Source organism: Rhamphochromis sp. 'chilingali', assembly GCF_963969265.1.
Source record: "Rhamphochromis sp. 'chilingali' genome assembly, chromosome: 12".
NCBI classification, from domain to species: Eukaryota; Metazoa; Chordata; class Actinopteri; order Cichliformes; family Cichlidae; genus Rhamphochromis; species Rhamphochromis sp. 'chilingali'.
In genome coordinates, this window is record NC_137939.1 from 7,060,813 (window position 1) to 7,085,462 (window position 24,650).

At 38.5% G+C, this 24,650-nt stretch overlaps 1 protein-coding gene across 4 annotated transcripts; it reads left to right on the forward strand.

Annotated features, from left to right (window-relative positions):
• Positions 1 to 614: 614 nt before the first annotated feature.
• On the forward strand, positions 615 to 24,639 carry tp73 (tumor protein p73). 4 transcript variants are annotated; one of them, XM_080899689.1, is made up of 14 exons: positions 615 to 740; positions 3,459 to 3,554; positions 4,557 to 4,707; positions 10,494 to 10,742; positions 17,525 to 17,711; positions 18,001 to 18,116; positions 18,670 to 18,779; positions 18,895 to 19,037; positions 19,654 to 19,742; positions 19,935 to 20,062; positions 20,496 to 20,650; positions 20,764 to 20,896; positions 22,305 to 22,398; positions 22,761 to 24,639. In XM_080899689.1, the coding sequence occupies exons 2-14, from the start codon at positions 3,496 to 3,498 to the stop codon at positions 23,157 to 23,159; spliced, it is 2,013 nt and encodes a 670-aa protein (XP_080755815.1). In that variant the 5' UTR covers positions 615 to 740; positions 3,459 to 3,495; the 3' UTR covers positions 23,160 to 24,639. The 4 variants fall into 4 exon arrangements, with proteins under 4 accessions (XP_080755815.1, XP_080755814.1, XP_080755817.1 ...); XM_080899688.1 differs by having other exon boundaries at positions 703 to 740; positions 20,496 to 20,662; XM_080899691.1 differs by lacking the exons at positions 615 to 740; positions 3,459 to 3,554; positions 4,557 to 4,707 and adding an exon at positions 6,806 to 6,964 and having other exon boundaries at positions 20,496 to 20,662.
• The last annotated feature ends 11 nt before the right edge of the window (positions 24,640 to 24,650 follow it).

A 24,650-nucleotide genomic window follows, 5' to 3' on the forward strand; every position in this document is an offset into this window, starting at 1 on the left:
GTTGTCCAATGAGCGTTTGCTATTAGAGTTTTCTTGCCTTCTGGGAAATGTAGTTCATAAGTGTGTTTTGCCTTGTTTCCTACTGCTCGTGAGTGTGTGTTTCTGTACCAAATCAATACAAACCTATAAGCATCATATTATCATCACAGGGTCATGGGCTTTTAATCGTGTAGTGTAATTTAGAATATGATACATTGTTTTTCATTTCGCTCATTGCCTTAAGTTCTTCCCCATCATGTTTCTTTCGTTCTTAATTGTATCCTACAGTTGTATATATATATACTTGAATGTATAAGCAAGGGCAGCCTAACACATTTATATATATACTTGAATGTATAAGTAAAAGGAAGCCTAACGCATTTTTATTATCCCCCAGCATCATCTCCTGGTTGAGCCAAAGCTTTCCCGCTTATATGCGGCTAAACCGCGCTACCGCCTCCCTGCTCTCCCAGTGCAAAAAACGCTTCACCTCCTCCTCGGTCACCCTCAGCAAAGATCACACTTCTCTGGAGAGCATGCAAATCAGTTTTCCTCTTGAATCCGGTTAATATTACTTCTCAGAAAAGTCAATCAACTTCAGTCATTGTTATCAACCTGAGTCAATCGATTTTTTCCATTTTTTTCCCTTGTTGCTATTTTTTATGGAGGGTCACTCTCTCGGCACGTTCGATAATAAACAGACAGCTCCTGGACGCAACATATTTCCTGGGTGTTTGGATTGGAATAAGAATAACCTTCAGGTAGGCTCACGTCTATTAATGTTTAATGAGCTATATGTTACAAATGGTGGTCTGGATTTTACTTATGAGCATTTTTTCCTCCCAAAATGTGACAATTAGGCTGAGTTTTAAACGAAGCTTATTCACAAGACGTATTGAGAAATGTCAAAGGATGGGTAAGAGTGAAATGTAAAAAATAAAGTAAAATTTACTGTCTACATTAAAATCCTTTTAGTAATTTTGTTGATCAAGGTCGCGGTTTGGATAGCCTAATGGTCTTTTTCACATGGCTGATTCTTAGGGCAGTAGCCAATACAAATAATAGGCCCGCTAACAATAATGATGATAATAATAATGATTTAAATTTAATACTAGGCCTTTTGAAAAAGCATCAGCGTACAGCAAACAGAGCCTATGCAGACTATAAGGCCTGTGTTGCAATTTATTATTTGATTTGAATAACCCACTTATACTTTTTGTCTTTGAATTTCTTTATTAATTTTATTAGGATACATTTCAAGGTAAAACTTTCAATATGCACAAGGAGTGACATCCAAATACTTCAACCACGACAACGCTATGAATCCTTAATATTTCACGTGGCCCTAAGGAAGGCCATCGAATCTAAGACCATATTTTTAAAAATTGATTTATTCTCAATTAAGACTTTTCTCCGAATAAAATGGCCCTTGGGACGGCACCGTGTGTGTATGTGTGTTGTCATGGGTGCTGTAACCCTGGAGTGGAGATACAAAATAGACACAGGTGAATATCACAGAGGCGCAATGTCATATTCAAAAGGAGGGCGAGAGTCAGGCGACTAGCAATGTTTTATTGAAATAAAACGGTAATGTTTCTTATCATGGGAAAGTAGACAATTACGATAAAAATGTATATAAAATCATGTTCAAATCAAGTAACAAGTACATACCAAATCGTGCCAACGGTACTTTCATTCAATAGGCCTATTTCATTTTGAACCTTTGGGGGTTTTTTTGTTGGTTTTTTTTGTTGTTGTTTTTTTTTGGGGGGGGGGGGGGGGGTTGCTTTTTTCAGGTTTGAATGATCGACTTTTAGTATCTATCTATCTATCTATCTATCTATCTATCTATCTATCTATCTTGATCAGTTAAAAAACGGGCTAAGTGTAAGTTTTTCCCCCTGTGGTGCGGGCTAAGTGAAAAGGAGGTAGGCTATGTGTCCAGGTGGAATGCCAATTAAGCTTCTCAAAGTGGGGAGCGGAGCTGCTGTCTTTTCTGCTGCTCGTATCGCACTGGTTCTTTGTCAGATCCCCTGTGCGAACATACTGGTTGATTTGGGATTTTCAAGGCGGCACTGAAGGACGAGCTGGTGGGAGCTGGTTTCTGCGGCGGCATACTCCGCGGGAACAGCGGGAACCTGAAGCCACACAGCTGAGCTGCAGCTCCACAGTTCCAAATTACAAGTGTCCACTTACGTGTGCGGGGGTCTCTTAAAGATGCGCAGTGCGCCTCACTATTGTTTTAATGCCAAATGCAATGGTTTTTGTGCCACGCATAATCCGCAAGCTTAATGGCCACAAAAACAATTACAACAAAAAGTAAGGAAACTAAGGAAAGCAGCCTTTGTTCAGGACACATGACATCACTTTAGATGTTTACTGGGTTGGATATCGTCAATCGATTCCGTACAGACCAAAGTGAAAAGACCTCTGTTACCTGGAGATAAGACTATAGGGTGCAGTAGACTTACAGATTAAACTTAAACTCCTAAATTCATAGAATTTGAAATCTGTATCTCCAGCCACACTGGCTAAAACACCGAAGATTTGCGTTTATTTATGTACTGCAATTTACTTCTCTCAGCCTTGCACCTTTGCCACAGTTTTTGCCACAATCCTGCAGAGGGGTTACTAAGGAGATGTGACGCCGCCATGGCGGGCAGCAGTGGGTAGGCCCACAAAAAAATGTTTGTAGGACCAAATATGCCCGACAGGATTTTCAGTTGGATGTGTTCGTCAGCAAATCGAGCTGGAGACTCAATGGAAAATCAAGACATCCCCTTATCGCCTTTCCCGGTAGGCCTGTAGTCGGTTATGCTTCTATTCTAGGTTTTTGCAAACGAGGCTAACTTTGACAGCTCGATACTTATTTAACACTGCAAACATGCCCGGATGTGACGAGTACCTTCCTAAATTTCCACAATCATGCCATCATTTTAACTTAACAAGCGGCGATACTATGTTTTCTGAATAAAGTTGCGTTAATCTTGCGAACCGTGAAGACCGCTTCGCTCAGGAAACCAGATGCGCATCTACTCAGAGCTATCCTGACTTGCGTTTTTACTTAGGCGACTCCAGTCTGAATACATTTTCGAGTTGTAGTGCAGGCATTATTTCCAGACAGAGACGGAGGATGTGATGTTCAGCCTTTGAGGGACAGAAGCCTCCCCTCGGAGTGAGACGGTGATGAGTCAGGCAGGCCCGGGCAAGCCCAGGCCCCACGACACCTTGTGCCACCTCAGTGGGACTACATTAGTGCGATCACACCTGGATGAATGTGCGTTTGTGTTTTGAACTTTTGTCTAATATATTTTTTAACATGGGAAAAAAAAACGACCATATATTTGGACTTGCACGTTTTAGTTTTTTAAGTTAAAAGTCAGTTTTTCGGTAATTGTTTCAGTAACTGCCGCCCTACATTTTTAATTAAGAAAATAGATCTTTGTGTAACTGTCCGTGCCTGCGTGTGTTCTTTGTAGAGTGGTCTGCCCCTCGCCAGACTACCCATCCTCTAAGATGTCCCAGTCCACTGTTACTGAAGAAGGAGGCACCTTTGAACACCTGTGGAGCTCCCTGTGAGTGTCAACATCACTGAAAACTGATATACTTCCCATCATGTTTTCCAAATTATATATTAATCTGATTAAAAATGTAAGTGTATCAAGTTAATTATATGATATATCTCTCCATTATCTAAAATATTATTTTCTTACAAATTACAATTCCTAATATGTGAATAATTTTAATGCCACAATTTTATACATAATATGAAGGAAAGTGAAGTCTTTTTTCTGTATAACACAGTGAAATTATTTAATATGTTTACTAGAGCTAAAGATAAATACTTGCCTTATCTAACAGCTGATTTATTTATTTTTCCTCTGTGTGGGCATTATTCAGCAAACGCTAAAAAGTACTGCTGTGTTTTAATACTTATTGGTTAAAAAATGACAATATTTCTTACTGCATAATGCACACAAAAAGAACAAAACTGTCACTATGAGATTTCAGATTTGATTTCTCATGTTATGATATTTTATTATTTTGGATGACAGATTATTTATGCAAGTAGGATGATATCTTTAAATTCACAAATTTGCTAAGAAAAAAGTATATTACCATAAAATTATTTCTTTTTATCAGATATTTCATTTTTATTGCGCTGAAAGAATAAAGATAAGCAAATAGTCCAAAATCTTTAAACTAAGCAGCAAGAGAAAAAGGGGGAAAACCCACATTTGCCTGCTGTCTTCCTTCTTAAGACACACAGCAGGAAATCTACAGCTGGAAGGCTCAAAAAGAAAAGAATCGGGTTGTATAATAATTGATCGCAAGGAATATAAAGGATCATATTTGGTTACAATTTAAGGAAGAAAGGATAAAAAATGATAGTACTTGGTAGAGATAAAGGGTATACTTGTATTCTATGACTTACATGGATAAAAAGTCTTTTTTTTTCAAACTCTTCTTTTTATATAATTCTCTCTATTAAATGATACAAAAACACACTTGTGCTATAATTACTTATTGAAATCCCACATCTCAATAATCATCTTATATGCATTGTGTGTTCACAGAGAGCCAGACAGTACCTATTTTGAGCTCCCCCCAGGCAGCCAGCCAGGTGAACAACCAGTGCCGTCTACCAGCAACCCGGGGAACCACCACAGCACTGCAGAGGTCTCCATGGATGTCTATCATATGAGAGACATGAACGAGAATGTTATGGTAGGAAAATGAGTTCATCTCACACATTGTGGTCAGACTTTGCTTTTATATAGAATCTGTTAAGTTTTTCTTGTCATTATAGGATGTGGTAGTTTATCTTGTGAGAACACACGCACACATCTAGGAATGTTTTTTTTTTGTCTACTTGTATTTTCCCTCCAGTGCTGAGGAGATTCCCTTCTGTGTTGTTTCCCTCTCCTCTGCAGCTTTTTCCCTCTCTATTTCCCTTCTGGGTGGCCTTTAGGGACTGTGAGGTGTGTGTGTGTGTGTGTGTGTGTGTGTGTGTGTGTGTGTGTGTGTGTGTGTGTGTGTGTGTGTGTGTGTGTGTGTGTGTGTGCATGGAGAATGGTCATTAAATATCAAGCAACAGCCCCTTGCTGCTCCACTGCAGAACCATCTGTAGGCTGGGGTGTGTCTGTGTGTACATTACAAGCATGCACACACTGTGCAGGTGTATTCACCTGCTGGGCTTACCATCCACAGAAAAAAATGCATTTTTTTTACATTCCAATTTACAAAAAAACCCAATTGGGAAACCTAAAAAAGTGACCAAAACATAGTATAATGTATTGCAAATTCTTTAAAACTTATATATATCACAAGATGAAAGACAGACATTTTCGTTGTTTCTTGAAGAATGCAGTTATTTTTAACAAGACTCTGTAAAGTCCTGTGAATCTTTTTCTGTGACTATCAGTCTCTCACATCACTGTAGAGGAATTGTGGCCCTCTTTTCTTTACAGCCTTGCTTCAGCTCATTAAGGTTTGGAGGCATTTGTTTATGCACCAAAGCATTTACTTGGGTTGAGGTCTGGACTTGGACTGGACCATTACAACAGCCTGATTCTTTTCTTTTTTAGCCTTTCAGTTGTAGATTTCCTGCTGTGCTTGGGATCATTGTTAGATGACCAAATTTCAGCTAAGGCCTTAGCTATCAGACAGATGGCCTCACATTTGACTCTAGAATACTTTGGTATGGTTGATTCAATGACTGCAAAATAATCAGGTTCTGTTCTTGACAGCTGCTATGTTCTTCTTAGATGGGAGAGGCTTTCTCTGGGCAACCATTCCACACCTGCCATACCTGTTCGGTCCTTTTCTAATTCTACTGTTACCAAAGGTCTGCAGAATTTGAGATGTAGCTCTTTTTGGGGAATTTCTTTTAGTCTTTTATATTCTAATTTTGAGATGAATTTACACAAATGTCCACTCTTAGGAAGATTGTGGAATTGTGCTAAATGGTTTAGCGCAGAACACAGGCAAAATGTAAGCTTTTATAGAGGTGTCACACTTGCTGGTGATCCATTCATTCTTATTTAAGGATTTCAAAGAGTCCTGTGAAATCTTGCTCATTTTCAGTTTGATGTCTGCAGAATTAAAAGGTCAGGACAAGGTCACATTTCTCACTGTGCGACATACATTTTTATTCCAACAATAATTTACTTCTGGGAGACTCTAACAGCGTCAATATTATGGATTACCTTAATTATTCATAAGATGATGAAGATTGCAGGGCTTTTCCATTATTTAATTGCTCCCTTTTTTGACAATGTTTTGCTATCATCAAATTCAAAATGAGCTTAAAAATGTACAAATAGATTCAAAATACAGATAAATTAAAAAATCTGTTTCACTTATGGTGTCTTTTGAGTAAAATATTATAAATGAGCTTTAAATTATTTGAATACATTTCACATTGAATTCTGTTTACACGGTCTTCCAGCTGAGTCAACAGCAGTTTTATCAGTTAATTTATTCTCAGTTTTCTTACAGTTTCTTTTACAGGTTTTACAAAATTTATTATAATATACACTTTCATTTTGCCTAATTGTTCACTCCAACCACTTGATCTTTCAATATGAAATCAAAAGGAACTCCCAGCTACACTCAGTGTCCCCCCCCCCCCCCCCCCCCCCCCCCCCTTCTTCTGATCTGGAGTATTGGTCAGATATAATCTTTATTTGGGCAAGTCTGGGCCTGCCAAGCTGGTTAATGAATAGTCATGAGAGAAAGAAAAGAGGTGGAGCAAGGATTTGTTGTTAGATGCAGAACAAGGAGAAGGCCCAGTAAAGTAAGGGAAACAAGTGGAGAACAGAGGCAGGACATCTTTTTTCCCTCCATCATGCCCTGCTTTAAAGCAGGTTCACCTAGAAATGGAGAACTCAGCTATTACAGTCACCCTTGAACAGAGTCTTATGAGAGACATCGTAGAAACACACTTTATTTTTTTAGAAGCTGTAAGATGCTGTTGGATGTGGTAAGTGAACGAGTGTAATTTGCTGATGTTGGGTCATATTCCTTCCTTTTTGCTTTTGGAAACTGCACACTTAGAGGAGAATATCTCATATTACTTTGTTTGAAACTTGGTGTTCGTTGTAGAGCAACTGTTTTTCAAGTCAATGGCAGTGCTCATTACTCATCATGCTGCGAAGACGCATGGATGTGTGAGATGTGCTTGAATTGGAGCTGCTCTTGAATTAAAACAATTTGATTAGTTTGGTGGAAAGATGGAGATAGTTTTATCACTACTTTGTCAAACTGGATTATTATGGAAATTCTATGATAAAGCACAAGCAGAACTCTCAAACACATCCTTATCATACCACTATATTCCAATATTAATCACTGGGTTTTAGAAATTGACCAAAACATTAACGTGATTTACTTTTTGCTTGAAAATTCTCTACAGAGAATTACAGCGTCTACAGATGACTGTGAAAATGAAATTTATATCCTATTCCTGCTCTTTGGAGATATTCCCAATAGAGGGCAACCTTCTTACACCGCACACTACTCTTTACCTCCACTTCTCCTCACCTCTGTTTAACATGGCTGGTGTCGTTTAGACATGCTTCACTTTTGATATAATACCAGACCGTTCATTTATGCAGCACAGTTATTCTTTTTGGTCATGCTGTTTCCTTAAATCAATTGGAAAATATAAATAGTTGGGATATTGTGTTGTTAAGTGCTGAAGGCTGTTTCATTGAGTAAGTGGCTCTGAAAACAGGTCATTAGGATTTAAACTGTCTCTTTATCCTCAGCCTATTATGTTTCACTCATCTTGACAGGTGAAGGTTGCTGCTGCTGCCTGAAGTAAATGTTTTAAGCCTTTAAAACTTTTCTTTGAGTGGCAGCTACCAGGATGACTGCCCATAGGGGACATCAGACGCTGCTGGGCTGGGAAGTGTAAACACTTAGACACATCGTATCGCGCAAACACATTTACTCACATAGTTGCAGTGGAGGTTTTAGCTCTGTTTCAACTTGTTATGGATTGAGTTTAGGTATTAAGACCAAGCACAACGCACCTGTGAGTGTGAGTCTCTCTTGCTCTCTCAGTGTGTGTGTGTGTGTGTCTATGTGGGGGCGTAGGCGTGGGTGTGTGTGGCGTTTTCTGTTGTTGACACATACACCTGGGCTTCTCTTGTGCCTCTAAAGCCCCTTTGATAATACCTATTAGATGGAAAATTTCAAAGGTGGTAAGCGCTAAGACACTAGAGGGATGTCAGAGTGATTTGTGTGCACTTTTCATGAGAAGACAAAAAAAGCATTCATGCTGATATTTGTCATGTTTTTAAAAAAAAAAAAGGATATGCACGTTCATCTAAGTTGATGCTATGAATGTGCTTCTTTCTGTTGTAAGATTATACATTTAAGACATTTGATATGAATGCTGGGAATTACATTGCATGTCTATTAAGCATTAATTAATTTTCCCTCTTTATCTGTTTATCCCAGTTGTATCCTGTGTGAGGTGCTATCTCACATAAACTCACGTTAGTGTCAATGTATGGCTCCAAAGTCCCACGCATGCGTGCATCCTCATTTAACCTGCATCGTTTGCATTAAGTCTTGGACATTGACCTGTGCTTTTGCTTTCAGCTGCTGAACCATGGCATAGAAACACACGAGGTTTACGTATCCTTGTGTAACTGTATTAAATTTTGTGTCCTTGTAAGTTTCAGCGCTCAAACTTAAAGTAATAAGTAGAAGAGCCCTGGGGAACGATCGTGTGGTGAAGTGATCCAATATATTTTCAGTTTATGGGGAAAGTGAATAGAACAAAATACAATAATAAAAAAAGGAGAAGTGCAGTGGTGGGCCAGGTAAATGATCACTCAGCTTTCCCGTGTGACACATGATTCTTCAGATAAATGTCCTTGTGAATTCAGATTCATCTCAGATTCATCTTACTTCCAGTCACAGTTTATAGATTTTTCAACTAGTCCCAGTCTGACAATTTATAAGTGGTATAACTGCTTTTGTGCTAATTAAATATTACTACCCTAATCCACCTTCCCACACAACCTTAGATGAAACAGTTTGTTTAACGATATTCACTGTAATTACATGCTCATAGATGGATTTTGACTTAAGCAAGTTTCATCCTTCTTTATTAAGGCTAGCAAAGTTTTGAAAAGTCTGTGCTAATTTAATGTTGTATTGATTGTGGGGGTATGACTGAGTGGCGGGGGTATCTGACCCTTGAACGCTTGTCCTTTCATATGCTGTTCTTCTTGCCTCTCTCTCTCTCTCTGTCTCTGTCTCTCTCTTTCTCTCTCTCTCTCTGTCAAACCAGACAGTGTTTACTTAGTGCAGGCCTTCACAAGGTGTTTTGGAGCATGTGTGTACATGCACCCCGGCATTGCCGTCTATGTCCGGGCATGCCATAATTAGAATGTCGTACAATTTTTTGGGTTCCCATCCCTCTTTCCCTTTCTGCTTCTCTCCTCTCATCTCAGTCTATCGTTTCTCTCTCTCCTCACCAGTCCTCACCTTTCTTCCCTGTCCTGGCAGTACATGCGCCTATGTGTGAGTGAGTGAGCGTGGTATGTCCACTGATGCACACCTTGCTTGAACTCTGTGGTTAGGCTCTGGTCCAGCACTCTCTTTGGTTTGCTGTGTTTGGACGTTTGACTGACTGAAGATTTGACAAATGAGACCAAAGCAGTAGAGGATGTACTACGTGAAGAAGAAGGTAAAGGCTTTTGTTTTTGTTTGGTTTTGGAGGGTTTTTTTGGGTATGTGTGTGGAATAGAAACGGTTCAACTGGAAGCTGCCATCAGCTTCAGTTGTTTGACACGTGCACAATGCGGGCAACAGGGATGAATCCAGGAATGTGTTTTCACACTAAAGATTATTTTTGGTTTTCAGAATATTCTTTGCTGCCGACTTTTCTTGTTCTGTCTCAGTCAACTGACTATCTATTGGTTTCATGTTATTCACAGATTGTTTTAGTTTGAAGAGCAGGAGGTAGACTGTGGTGGACTGCAGCTTGTGTTTTCTAACTTTTTTTGAAATCACATGTTTTTAATACTTTTTCCTTCTACTGTAGCTTTTGAGTTTAAAAACAAAATGCAGGCCTCACACGAGACACTAGCAGAGTTCAGTACATCAAATCTTTTTTTTCATCCATCATACCGAAGAGAGAAAAGAGAATGGCAGGCAATTAGGCAGATCACTCCTGTGTTTTACAACTCTACACCTCTTATAGCCCCGAGGAAGGTACAGTGTGGACCTCACTGCAAGTGCCATTCACAGATTCACCTCTACACACCTGTTGATGTCGTTTTTATGTATAAATCATAAAATAGTTACGCATGCCCCCACACACACTGTGCATCACGCGCACTACCCACATCTCCCTTCCAAGTGTAACCCGACCTTCCTTTGAGCCTCTAAGCCCCTGTCTCTGTGACACCTCTACCTGTGTCCTCCCTCTGCCTTTTCCCCTCCCTACCTCTTCACCTCCCTCATTGCCTTTTCTCTTCATTTCTTCACAGTCCCAGTACAACTTGCTGAGCAGCAGCATGGAGAGTCTGGGGAGCCGTGCGACATCCACCAGCCCCTACAGCTCCGAAAACGCCTCTTCGTCGGCCGTGCCCACCCCCTCACCTTACTCCCAGCCCAACTCCACCTTTGAGGGCTTGTCGCCTGCCCCTGCCATCCCTTCTAACACCGATTACCCTGGGCCACATGCCTTCCAGGTGTCCTTCCAGCAGTCCAGCACAGCCAAGTCAGCCACATGGACCGTGAGTATATACACACACACACAAACACACTGTTGTGGCTATGATGTGTGCTGGTGTATGTCTGTGCATGCAGGCTTCTCTTACTCTTTCTAGCTCTCTGTCTTACTAAGTAACTCCCTTGAACACACATAAACATGCACACAAAGACACTCGTTCACATGGACACTCACTCAAGTCAGTACATGTGCAGGCGTGCTATGTGTAAGCGAAAGTAGCGCACGACTCAGTGATTCATCTTGTCCTGTACTCACCTTTTATGAGTCTGTTCTGTGTTAGTCTTTTGGAAGACTTTGTTTGGTTTCTTTAAGTAGTTCGAGTGAGAAATAAAAATATCATATCATATGAGTTTATGTAATTTAGAGGTTATTTTGATTAATATATTTTGGTGTACTGTCTTTGAGTATATTAGAAATTGCTGCCTCATGTGTTGTTTCACTTTATCAGTGCAATAATCCATTTTAATGATAATGTAATTACACAAATAGTATTTTAAGGTTGCTTGATTATGGCAAAAATCATCGTCATGTTTTGGTTTTTTTTGGTCAATATCAATAGGTCTTTATTTATAGCCAATGCCTGAACACATTGTAGCACAACTTCAAAAATGTAGACATTGTGTTATTTTCTTAGCTGACTGTAACTGCGTGTAGACTGATTTCTACTTGATTGAACTGGGATAAAAATTCACATTGGATGTGATGTTTGCCTCTTCTACTCCTCTAGAATGAGCTACATTAACAACTTTCAGCTGGAATTCAAACTTTTGAGGTAGTATTTTAAAAAATAATTTTAAAAAAATCAGAGGAATATGAGTATTGGAAATTTACACACCAATTATCAATTCTAATGAACGCAATGCACACAACTACTTTGTGATGTGATTGCGGTGAGGGGTAGGTGAAATAGAGGCTGTGTGTGTTGTTATGACCTGATGAGAAGTCTGTTCTCCTCAAAAAGTGTCACCTCCAACTGTCTCACAGTTGACCTCCCAGAAACAAGTGAAAGATAAAGCACACTTCCTTCTGTGTGTGTGTGTGTGTGTGTGTGTGTGTGTGTGTGTGTGTGTGTGTGTGTGTGTGTGTGTGTGTTTGTCTCTGTGTGCATTGAGGCCTGTGAATGTGTCTGTGTGATAGATTGAGATCCTCTGCGTATGTGTTTGCTAAAGTTAATCATGCATGGTGAGCTTCTTCATTCAGCCCTCAGTGATGTAAGAAGATCCTCCTCTGGACATTGGAACTGTGGTCTTTGACCTGTTGCTTTTCTTTCTCTGTCTCTTTCTTCCTCCGGTCTTAGCACACACTCATGGCTGTCACCTCTGGCGCCTAAAGTTCCCCCTCTTCTCTCCTCTGCTCTTCTCTCCTGCCCTTGAGTATACCTGTCATCTCCTTTGTCTAACTTCTATTCTCATCCATTTCATTAAATCTTCTGCCAAAACACATCCACAGAAACCAGAGAAAGCATGCACAAAAATATTAGTTTGACCTGATGACTTACTGCCATGAAATGATCCGAAAACTTGTTGTGACCTGTTTGGTTTAATGTGATACTTACTATTTACCCTGCCTTTTTCTACCTACGGTGCCATTTTAAAGTTCAGAATGCATCTTTTGACTTCATTCAGAAAGTACATAACATCCGAAAAAGAACTCTAACAATACCGTTTAGCTTTTAATTAAAAAATCAATAAAAGCCTGCCAACAGACCTCTTGTTTTTACAGCAAAACTCTTAATAGTTTTTGAAAACTGTATTTTGCTACAATTTTAACAGAACAGAAGAGAAATATATTTTTTAAACTGCCTAACAATTTAAGTTATAGCGTCTTGCGTGCGTGTGTGTGTGTGTGTGTGTGTGTGTGTCTCTGCGCTATAAGAGGAGAAACAAAGGAGTGTTTGACTGGCACACGACTTAAGATACAAATGATGAGGCAGCAGAAAAGGATTGTGAGGAAACCTGTGATTATTCAGATGCCTCTGCTGCCATTAAACAGGAGGGATTAGAACAAAAAGAGAGACTAGGTGATTGCTCATAGCTTTGGTGGAGTTTACTGTAATGCTTTGTTTTATCTTGAATGCCTGATTATAAGACCGGCAAATTATAAGTGTTATTATATAGCTATGGAAAAAAGAAAATGTTTAATCTGTGAAATGACGGAGTATGATAATATATGATTTTCTACTGTATAAAGCATTGATTTCTTTAAAGGAAGTGTTACAGATAGTTAAAAAAGAAGTTCACCACATGTAATACCTATAGAATATGCAGCCGTTTGAGGTAAAACATCCTGGAATATAGACATAAACTCTTTCCCAATAAAATGACAACATATTTACATTTTACTGAAAGTGAAGTAAATAATTTTACTGAAAGTGAAGTAAATAAAACAATAATCAGAAAGAAAAGGCATTCCAGTCAAGCCTCTCAGGATGACTACATTTCTACTAATGGTAGGGGATTACCCAAAAGATTGCATGAGGATTTATGTGTGTCTGAAATGTGGATGCAAATATGGGTGTGCGTATTTATGCGAAATTCAGTAAAAGACCCAAGTTTGAACTTGTTTGAAAAAAAGGGATGACTATAAGACTGAGTCACCTTGTCTGAATGTAGAAAACAGGAGTTTCATGTGTATTCCTTGTGGCCTCAGGCAATGTGGAATACCAAATGGCGTAGGGGCATATTCAATACGAGCAGCTTCCTAGCTGCCCTTCTTCATGCCCCTCTGCCTTTTCCTCTCAAGGGAAGATATCTACTTATTCCATTGAGCATTTTTCATTAAATCCCTTCGTCTCACATTCCACGTTATCAGTTTAATCAGAATTGCTGCCATTATTTTTCATAGTAGGGATTATCTGATTACTGGGGGTTTCTCCTTAATACTGTAAGGTCTTTGCCTCGAAGTGACTATTGTTGTGACTTGGCACAGAATAAATAAACTTGACTTGACATCATTAGTGACTGACAAAGCATTCGGTTGTGGTATATAGAACTTGTCATTAGATTAGTCCAACTCTGGTACCTTTCAAAGGAAAAGAGACGAGAAGTCAGGTGAACACAGAGGAGGAGACACAATCCTGGTTTTCTCATCTATCAAAGTATTTCCACATAGAGTTAGTCCATCCAAACCCATGTTAAGCTGCTCTGGCAATCAACCCCCCCACCCCCACCCACGTCTAGTCAAGACAGCATCCATTAGTGATAATAGCTCTGAAACTCTGCCACTCTCCTGCCCCTTGAAGATGATTCTTCTGCTTGGATGCAGGCAAGCATCACCATGGCTAGAAATAAGATCTAACACCTTAGTATTGTCATATAATAAGACCCCTTTCCATACAATCAGACTTTAGTTTGTGTGTAAGTGTATATGCACATGCATGAGTGTTTGTGTGTCTGTCTGTGTGTGTACAGTATGTGGCAGTAGTAGGAAGGGGTGTGATACACTCAGGATGCAGGCTCGAGCATGCACTACACAGAGGCTTGTCAGAAGCTGCTCTTCCCAGCTATTAGCCTCTCTCCGTTAGGACACACGTCCCAACATGTTCTGCACAATGCATCCCTCCCTTCCTTTCCTGATGCATCATCCAAAGCCACATCACCATTGGTTTTCCTGCCAAGCATCAAATGTGGGAAACCAGAGTTGATGAGAAAGAGAATTCACACATTTGGGACGCATGATATTTCACAGGGGAAATAAATGTGCTCCTAGTTGGAGGACTGATCGTTTTGTGCTGTAAAACAAGTGCTTTTGTAGTATACAGTGTTTAAAGAAATCAGCCTAATCAGCTAATATCTTAACTAATTTCACTATAGAACAGGGGCTCTTGTTGATGTTCTGGACTTTGAATTGATAACAGCTAAGCACCACAGAGAAAGCTAATATTTTAAGCATTAGGTCATGCTGTGTGTCCCATAATACTCTGTGAAACACAGTGTTTATGTTAATACTCTAAAGGAGTTAACCGTAAGACTCCATGTAGCTACTTGAAAATCACTAAAGTCGAATGGCTTTATCTTATTTATGTTTTATTTATTTAAATGTTTTTTTAATAGGCTCTTATGGTTCCCTCATAGCCTAAGCTTTACTTTTTGGATTAGACAAAAAAGATTACTATATTGTAAGATTATAATTCATTATGGTTCATTAGATCTTTTAACATGGGTGACTTTTAGGTTTCCTATACTAATTTACTTCCAATACACGATGATTACAGTGTATGAAAAGTCAGCTTATATGGTACTGTATATCAGCTCACTGTGTCTGTGTGTGTATGAATGTACATAAATAAATCTGATATTTGTTACGAAAATTTACAGCGGGCAAGCTGCTGCCTGTGAGTATGGATGACAGTTTGGCAATTAACACCTCTTCTCAAGGAACCTGTCAGGGCCTGTCTCCATTGGTCCACCGTGTAGAAGCAAAGATGAATAGATGAATGGATGGATGGATGAATAGATGGATGGACAGATGGCAATAAAATTCCTGTCCCTACCATTATGGCATAATTTTCTAAACTTGATCAGACAAGAGTCTTTTGGTGTGGATTTATTTATGTTTCTGACCAAGACAAACATGTGAGCTTCTAATACAGATCTAATACACTTTTACTGCAGTAAATCACAAACTCTCAAAATGACACACTGACCAAAGGAAATACAACATGTACATTAAAACAATGTTTTGGCAGTGGCTAAAAGCACTGTTCGCAAAACTTGTCCATCTGAAAGTCAGAAAGAATATTATAAGAGTTAACAATTTATCACAAAAGCAGTCGATCAAAAAACAGTTTTCACTAAATTGGTGAAGCTTTTACTTAATTTTCAAGTTACCTAAAAGTTTCATTTAGGAAACTTTAAATGAAAAAAAATGAGACCACTATTTATCCGAACAACTTTAAACACAACACTACACTTCTTTTGATTTCCAGCAGGATACGTGCCAAATTTCTCCTTTTCTTGCAAGAAAAGCATAAACAGACAGACGTGTATAAAGAGATTGCTTCGTTCCGTTTTTAAATTAATAAATTGTATTCTTACAATTTATTCTTTTACCCCTCTGTCCATTCTTAATTTCCTTTTCTCAGTCACCAAAATTTTTTTTTATTCCAACTCAGTGACAAAGCAACTAATCCAAGTTTGGCATATTTGTTCTCCTTCTCTTCCTCTTCCTCTCTACTCACTGTGCCTTTTTTGTGTTTTGAAACAAAGCCCAACTTGTCCATCACTCATCTTTTCCTGCATCAGATACTGCAGTTCTTTTAATAGCACTGCACTTCTGACACCAATACAGCTACATTTACACACAAAGAAATATGTCTGTGTGTGTAAAAATGAAATTTAAAAAAGTAATAAAGGGCAAAAAATAAACAAAAAAGAAGGGAAAAGGAATAGTGTGGTCGTGATAGCCGCTGTCTATCAGTTACAACTGAACCAACTCACAAACACGTTCATGTGGCCTTTCCTTTTTATTGTTGGCCTCTGTAATGCAGAGATACGTGAATCCTGAGAGTCAGATAACCTGAGAATGAAATTCTTCACTTTTGTCTAATAAATTTCTTTCTTTACTATCACAAATAATTCTTGTTTGTTTGTTTTTAGAATTGCCAACACACTGTCCTATACTTATCATGTAACCTGCCGTGTTCCATGAGTCTCTCTCTATTATTTCTTCTCTCTGTGTTTCTATTTCTTTTTGCTTTCTATAATCTAGAAAATGCAAAGAGACAACTTCACGTGGACTCTTTGTTTTTTTCTTATGCAGCAACACAAATGTTGACCTGCGAGTGCTGTAGTTCTCCCATACGGTACGCATTTGCATTTTAAGCTCACTTTAGCAAGTCTACACAGGAAAGAACAGACTTTCTATTTTTTTTCCTGGAAGGTTGTAGTTTGATCACAACAGGAGAGATTTTTAAGATTTTGTGATTGTGTTGGGGCATGTTTAGGCCATTTCATTCCTTGTGATGTCTTTGGGTGCATGTGTAATGGCATTTCCACATGCACATTCATGCGAAAGCGCATGTATGTGCATGTGGAAATACTTGTAAACTGAGGAATTAGTGAAGACTGGTTGTGCACAGATCAGCATATTTTTATTTCACTTTAACTAGATGACTGCTACGCTTCCTGTAAGAAACTGTATTTTTCATACTATTGTCCAGAGAGAAGGTGTACAGTTACGCTTTTTCTCTATCACTTGCAGTATCTCACATTACTACCCACAAACTAAGTCTTCTGGGTAATTATCATGTATTCATGCTACACAACATTTACCTTTATAACACAAATGAAAATTTATTGCTGACTGGCTGATGTGTTTCTCTCTTCCATTCATACTCCTCTGCTCTTTATTTGACAACATTTGCTCTCATTCATGGTTTTATGTGGTAATTATAGTGTGCTGCTTTTACACCAAACTTTTTTATTATCATATTACGCAGCTCTTTATCTGTCCACCTTGTCTTCTGTCTCTTAGAGACTTATTTTTTTGTCTGCTGATAGGTGACTTAATTGTAGGTTATTTAATTTTGAGACAACAGTCCCACCTCCTGAAAGATTATTTTTGTAATTATGTCACTAGTAGTGTAATGTGTTCTCTTATTACGTTTATATATAACTATTCTTGAGAGCATGAGACGAAAGTCACTGGAGCAAGACTGCAACGCCTCATCGGCCATGACCTTTTGATTGATTTGTTTTTGCTTTTTTCACAAGCACATTAAATTCCCATTTATAAGTTCAGACCACTGATTTGAAACTTGACCGCGTGTGTTCTTTCTCTACCCAGTACTCTCCCTTGCTGAAGAAGCTCTACTGTCAGATTGCCAAAACCTGTCCAATCCAGATCAAGCTATCCTCCTCTCCTCCACATGGCAGCATCATCAGAGCCATGCCCATCTATAAGAAGGCGGAGCACGTGACTGAAGTGGTCAAACGATGCCCCAACCACGAACTAGGACGAGACTTCAATGATGGTACAATCTGCTAATCTCTTCTTTTGAACATAAGTAATTATGCTGACATATTTTATACTTTTTATATGTCTCATTAGTGTTTGGCTAATTCTTGCTTGCATGGGGGACTGCAGAATGAGCATGTAAAATGCAAGTAACAGGGAGCAGCAGAACGTTAAATGCAGTTCACTTAACAACCACAAGCATCATTAAGAACAACAGTTTTCTGGACATTATACTACACAATAAACTGTACCTGGTATCTGCCAAGTTTAAATAAACCAACTCTCTCTCATGTTTATCTCCTCAGGTCAAGCAGCTCCGGCCAGTCACCTGATCAGAGTGGAGGGAAATAACCTCTGCCAGTATGTGGATGATCCTGTTACTGGCAGGCAGAGTGTCATCGTCCCGTATGAGGCTCCACAGGTTGGTGGTAGTGTACTTGACCTGCAGCGGGTCATAACAGCAGAGATATACATATGCATTGTATCAAGTATTTAAAGATACACAGAAAAAGCCTCTGATAAAATTTAGTTGTTTGTAAAATGGGCATTTTGCAGATATTTCTTTTGTTTTTGGACATTAAGCCAAGAGAAAAGACGAGACATATGATGAACACGTCAAAGAAACAGTCAGCTACAGTTAAGAATTTTAATACGAGGCTCATCTATAAATAAAGATGCCAGACATGTCCACGCAAGCACAAGACTCATCATGTCTGTCATGAAAAAGTTAATATAAAGTACATTTGTCTCTCATCACATCAACGTGCGCTACAACACCTCCCTCTGGTGGTGAATTGGTGTTTTTGAAAAAAAATTACTTGAGCGATGAAAAGAAATGAGCTTTTTTAAATACCGAGACCTAAAATGGTGTACAGTTACAGTTACACTTCTCACCATTATATTATGGTGATATAAGTACTTATACACTAATGGAAGCAAAGTAAAATCTAAAACCTTGTTGCTCTGTGTTACAGGTAGGGACTGAGTTTACCACCATCCTATATAATTTTATGTGCAACAGCAGCTGTGTGGGCGGCATGAACAGGAGACCTATCCTCATTATCATCACTTTGGAAACCAGGGAGTAAGGCAACAATTCATATTTCATACACAAACAGAGATATTTGGTTTGACATTTCATCACTTTTTTAAAACATGCTGCAATTAGTACATTTTCTTCTTCTATATAATCTCTGCAGCGGTCAAGTGTTGGGCAGAAGGTCATTTGAAGGTCGGATATGTGCATGTCCGGGCAGAGACCGCAAAGCTGATGAGGACCACTTCAGGGAACAGCAGGCCCTGAATGAGAGTGTGGCCAAAAATGGAAGTGCTAACAAGCGCAGTGAGTTGAAATAAGACTTCATGGGGAAAAAGTTTGTTTTAAATTATAACAGTTAAAGATACAATCATTTTAGCTTTTAAAGTTTCATTCACTTGTGTTTTCCTAATTTAGTTTTCAAATATATAAACAGTCTAGCCCAGAGGAGCATGGTGAATGTCCAAGATCTAAATTTGGACAATAAGTAGTCTCCATAAAGATCAACACACTAACAGCTGAAATCCCAGATATTAAATCTTTTACACCCAATTGAATTGATACTATACTTTGCCATATAATTTCATAACTATTCTTATTTGTAGAATCATATTCTAACTGGTGTACATTCTTATGTGTATTATTGTAGTTTCAGGTCTAAAGCGTGCTACAGTTTCATGTAATGGAAGACTGTAAAATTTTATATGTGTATTGTGGTTCTAAAAAACCCAACTAGGAACAAGGACTTGAAATTAGCAATATTCATACCCCTCTGTATAAATGAAATTAGCAATAATTATGTGCAGCACATCAGCTTCATGTGAAACGGCATCATTGTTGTTGTACATCATGCTTGGTTGTTTGCTGTCTAAAACAGTGGTATAAATCTGCTTAATTATGCTTCTGTTTCTCTTATCTGCAGATTTTAAACAGAGTCCAACAAACATTCCCAGTCCAAACATTAACATGAGGAAGAGGCGGCATGGAGAAGAGGAGGTTTACTATATTCCTGTAAGAGCTTTCACACATGTATAATAAGAAAATTTAGATTCATCTATTAGCTTTCTAACTGTCAGACTCACAGTTTGTGAGTTTTTTGCTAATTTATTAAATTGTTGGAACAAAAGCACTATTTTTATTGGATGGACTGATTCAGCAGTCATTGATGGCTTAGGATAACGGTTGTGTCATGTTTGTGTGTAGGTTCGTGGTCGTGAGAACTTTGAGTTGCTGATGAAGATTAAAGACAGCTTGGAGCTGGTGGAGCTCGTGCCACAGCAGCTGGTGGACTCCTACAGACAACAAGCACAGCAGCAGCTGCTGCAGAGACCGTGAGTCACTTCAATGCACACACACTCATTTGGCTCTACATATAAAAGTTGTGTTTTTTATTTTATTAGGAACGTGCATCGGATTTGCCCGTTTTGCTGTTGTTCCTGCATGACCATAATATTGTCATTCCAGGTTTAATGTTGCAACTGAGCAACACTCAATAAAAGTAATATATTACACACTACTTGTTACTTTTTCTTTAAAGTAATGCAGTGCATTACTTAATTACGTCATTCAGCCAAATTTAGGCTACTGATTGTGGTTTGGTTGTGACATTGTTATGATGATGTAGGAACAACATCAACACAGTGCAAAATTCCAAAACACATTGAGTCTTCTGTATTTCATCAAACTGTAAAGTGTCTGTCATGCTCAGTAACACTGAGACAAACTCTTTCTCTAATCTCTGCAACATTCGTCTTTTTCCGTTAGGAGCCACGTGGCATCACCCTCCTCCTATTCTCCACTGTCAAACATGAACAAGCTGCATTCCCACGGAGGCCTCAGCAAGCCACCCTCAGTCAACCAGCTCGCAGGACAGCAGCCCCAGCAACACCACACTGCCCCCTCTTCCATGGCTCATATGGGTGATTATCTATGTGTGTGATTTCGTTTCAAGACATTACTTCCAAAACTGTTACAGTACTTTATCCAGGTTTGCTGCTGTTAGTTTTATTGATCACCCGTCCCTTTCCTACAGGTCCAAACATGCTCAACAGCAACCACATGCAGGCAAATGGAGAAATGAACGGTGGCCACAACAGTCAGAATATAGTGTCTGCTTCTCACTGCAGCCCGCCCCCTCCGTATAACCCTGACCCCAGCCTTGTCAGGTACCTCACCCTCCAATGACACTCCTCCTTTACTCACCTGTAAAAAAAAGGCCGCTTGACAATCAGATGCACTTGTCTGGTTAAATGTAAACTAGTGGCATAAGAATACTTTACTTTACTTGGCCATGTTTACATAGTATTATGTCAAACAGTGTTTTGAAAACGTTCTATTTTGCCACAAAATGTGACAAGATTGAGCTGTTTTTTTGTTTTGTTTTGTTTTTTTTAAACATAATGTTGTGGCTGTTTTGTAAAGGCTTGCAATAACAATACAGATCTGTAAACACCCTTTGAGAGTGCCATAGTAAAAGCCCACTGGAGACTTGGTAACATGGAAAAAATGTGTATACATGGCACAGTTAAAGTGGAAAAGAACGATAAGTAGAAAGGTCAAGTCAGTAATATTTAAAATAAAAGTGAAAAGAACATTTTTTGTTTTGGGGGTTGTTGTTTTTTTCAGTTTTAGCCCCTTTAATATTAAAATGTTCCTGTTCCGTGCAGAAAAAAAAGAAAAACAGAACACAGCAAAAAAAAAAAAAAAAAAAAAGAGAAAAAAAAAAAAAGAAAAACACCAATGCTTTCAGCTGGCTGGATTTATTATTTCAGGTTTCTGCTAGATGCATATAAGTGTTTAAATCACATGTTTATCAGCTCTCATTAAATAATACAGCATAACCTCTCAAGACTTGTAAAACCTCTGCTATGGATTTGTTACCTGCACATGAAAAGCAGAAACTGTGTGTCTTACCTAGTTCTAAATTCCTTCACACTGACACTGTGTAAACAGCCATTCTTTGCAATGCAATGCAATGCAGCAGATTTTTTTCTTCAAAAGAAATGTTTAATTTCTATTTAATTTTAAACTATATTTTTTCTTTTTTCTTTTTAATTAATTTTACTTTTGTAAGCTATTTTGTCCATTTTGCAGTCATATGACTTGCTCTTGCAATTTTAGCATTTTTGATACAGCAGGATTTGTCGTTTTGTTTTTGCAGACTATTATGTTAATTAAACCGTTAAATTGTACAGCTAGCTTCTTTTTCCAGTTACTTTGTATGTTACCAAAACGTTAACATTCATGTATTTATAATAAAGCTTCTTCATCAAAGCAATAATGGCCTTATGAATCATTAATATTGTATAAATGTATGTTTATGGTTTTAATTTCACTACAGTTCTTCAGATGTATAGTTTCTGTATCCTTTAGTTTAGATCTGTGCCCTAAATCTCCCTCTTATTTTACTTAGAATAAGCTATAGGGACTTGTCCCCCTATAGATATTACTACAGTAAATCCAGAAAATACTTGTTTTTCTCTTTCAGCTTTTCTCAGGAGTAATGTTTTTGTTTAAGTCCCAGTTTTAGGTTGTATCTCTGGTCTAAGCAGGCCTTCTTTTCTCCCCATACAGCTTTCTCACCAGTCTGGGCTGTCAGAACTTCATTGAGTACTTCACTTCCCAAGGCCTCCAGTCTATCTACCATCTCCAAACTCTCTCCATGGAGGTAACCAGTTTGTTCCTGCACATACAATCTACAAGCAGTAGAAATAATAGACATAATAAGAAATGTTACATGTAATTATTAAAACAAATAAAAGAAAGAGAAGAAAAGGTAAAAATGGCAACAAAAAAAAAACTGCAATAAGAGACACAAAACAGAAAAGTAAAGCAACAAGGTACAAACAAATCCCAGATAATTACTGACCACTAGTGATGATGCAAAGAATTACCTTATTAAGCAGGCTTAATACTTCCTGACTTCCTTTTGCATTTTCAAGCAAACACGTAAAGACACACTCTTATTGCTTTGTGTTTGCTTTTTTGCTACACTCTTGAACTCCTCCAATGTCTGTGTGCCCTCACTAGGATTTGTGTGCGCTAAAGATACCAGAACAGTCCCGCCTCATCATCTGGCGAGGTCTGCAGGACATGAAACAAGGCGCTCCCCTGCAGCTGCCTGCTTCTTCTCATCATCATGACTATCATGGGCAGCAGCTACTTCGCTCTAGCAGCAACATGACTGCCTCCGCAATGGCGGCCATTGGGGCTGCAGGTGGGGAACTGCAACGCCAGCGGGTCATGGAAGCTGTGCACTTTCGCGTCCGCCACACCATCACTATCCCCAACAGGTCCAGCGTTGTTGGGACATCAGGCATGACGGCTGCTGATGAGTGGGCTGACTTTGGTTTTGACATGCCTGACTGCAAGGTGTCACGGAGCAAGCACTCCATCAAGGAGGAATTCATGGAAAGTGACATTCACTGAGACTGAATAAAATCTTGGATCTTCTTTCCCAGAAGTTATTGTCAGCATCAGCTTACTGCAGTGTAACTACGTGACTAGGGTTGTTAAATATGTGTTTAGCTGCTCTTGTCATATTTTGATGATCAATTTTGATTCTGAGATATTTTCAGTGTGCTCATGCACTTTCATGTGCAGCCAGAAGTTTGTGCTTGAACTGTTGTTCCATCTAATATTTGAAGATAACATAACAAAGTTTACGTCTTCAGTCTTCAAAGCAAAATGCATTGTAACAATATAATTGTCAAAGCAATGCTGAACACACATGATCTGGACTTTGCTTTTTGGAACGCTGATAAGTGCAAAAGCAATTTTTTTGGGGGTGCACTGTGCAATAAGTAATAACACATTTTTCTTTTACAGCATATGTGACATTGTTCACAGTAACATAAATGTCAAAAGAGGTAAATCACCACTGCATTTTATGTTTAGATGCCAAAAATAGGTTCTCATCTGACTTTTTTTTTCTTTAAGTTGTCCTTCACTTGTACAAATGTATATACTTTATCATGTAAATGTTTTGGAGTAGATGTTGTTGGAAATAATAGAGTCAACATGATGTATCTGCTGTTTGAACCAAATGACTAGAACTGGGTAAATCGAATCCATAACTATGGGAACACAATTGTGTATTTTCAGTGGGTATGATAACGTGATGACCGTAATGTGGTTCGGTGTGGTGGTATCGTTTATGTGCAAAAAAAAAAAAAAAGTGCTTTGGTGTTAGTAGTTGTACGCTGACACTTATTGTTAAAAATTAGGTATTGCCTAATACTTTTATTACGTTCTAGAAAATATGCCGCTCATTATTTTATAGTAACACACTGCAACACAGATAGGAGACAATCAAACAAACAAAAAAAGCATACTCAGTATTATATCTTAATACCAGGGATTTGATTAGATTTGTGAATGGATATTGTGCTATCCCTGTACATCAAGAAAACTAGATAATGAGCAGCATTTTTGTCCTTGTATTTGTATTTTGAAAACCTTGCAGGGCAAGGTACTCATAAATTCATTATAGCCTACTCTGTAGCTAATCTTCATGGCACTTGTTTGTAGGTATTTAATAACATTCCACTTTAATTTCTGGATTGCCATCATGAAGCTGAATGGTTCTCTTATTGTGTTATATTTGCTTGACCTTTACTTGTACCAGGGCGAAGGGTTTTGTCTCCCTTTCTAAGGCCCATTCTTGGAAAGACAATTTTCGTCGTTTTTCATCTCATTATTACAAATGGTCAGAGAGAGAGCACTTTAATGCGATTAAATCATTTAGGTGTTTCAGTATTAACACCACAGTGTAAATAAAAGAATTTCTCCGTTTCTTGTTCTGTTTTTTTTTTTTTTCAAAAGAAAAAAAATTGTTTACTGGTGTGTTTTTATTCATGAGCGTTCATTCGTTTCTGCTGTTGTTAAAATCACGAATTAAATTGGTTAAAACGTCTGCCT

Coding starts and splice junctions, on each gene's coding strand:
- tp73 (XM_080899688.1), top strand. CDS start 3,496: ATGTCCCAGTCCACTGTTACTGAAGAAGGAGGCACCTTTGAACACCTG. Junction 17,712..18,000: donor AGGACGAGACTTCAATGATG/GTACAATCTGCT, acceptor TTATCTCCTCAG/GTCAAGCAGCTCCGGCCAGT. Junction 20,063..20,495: donor CAGCAGCTGCTGCAGAGACC/GTGAGTCACTTC, acceptor TTTTTCCGTTAG/GAGCCACGTGGCATCACCCT.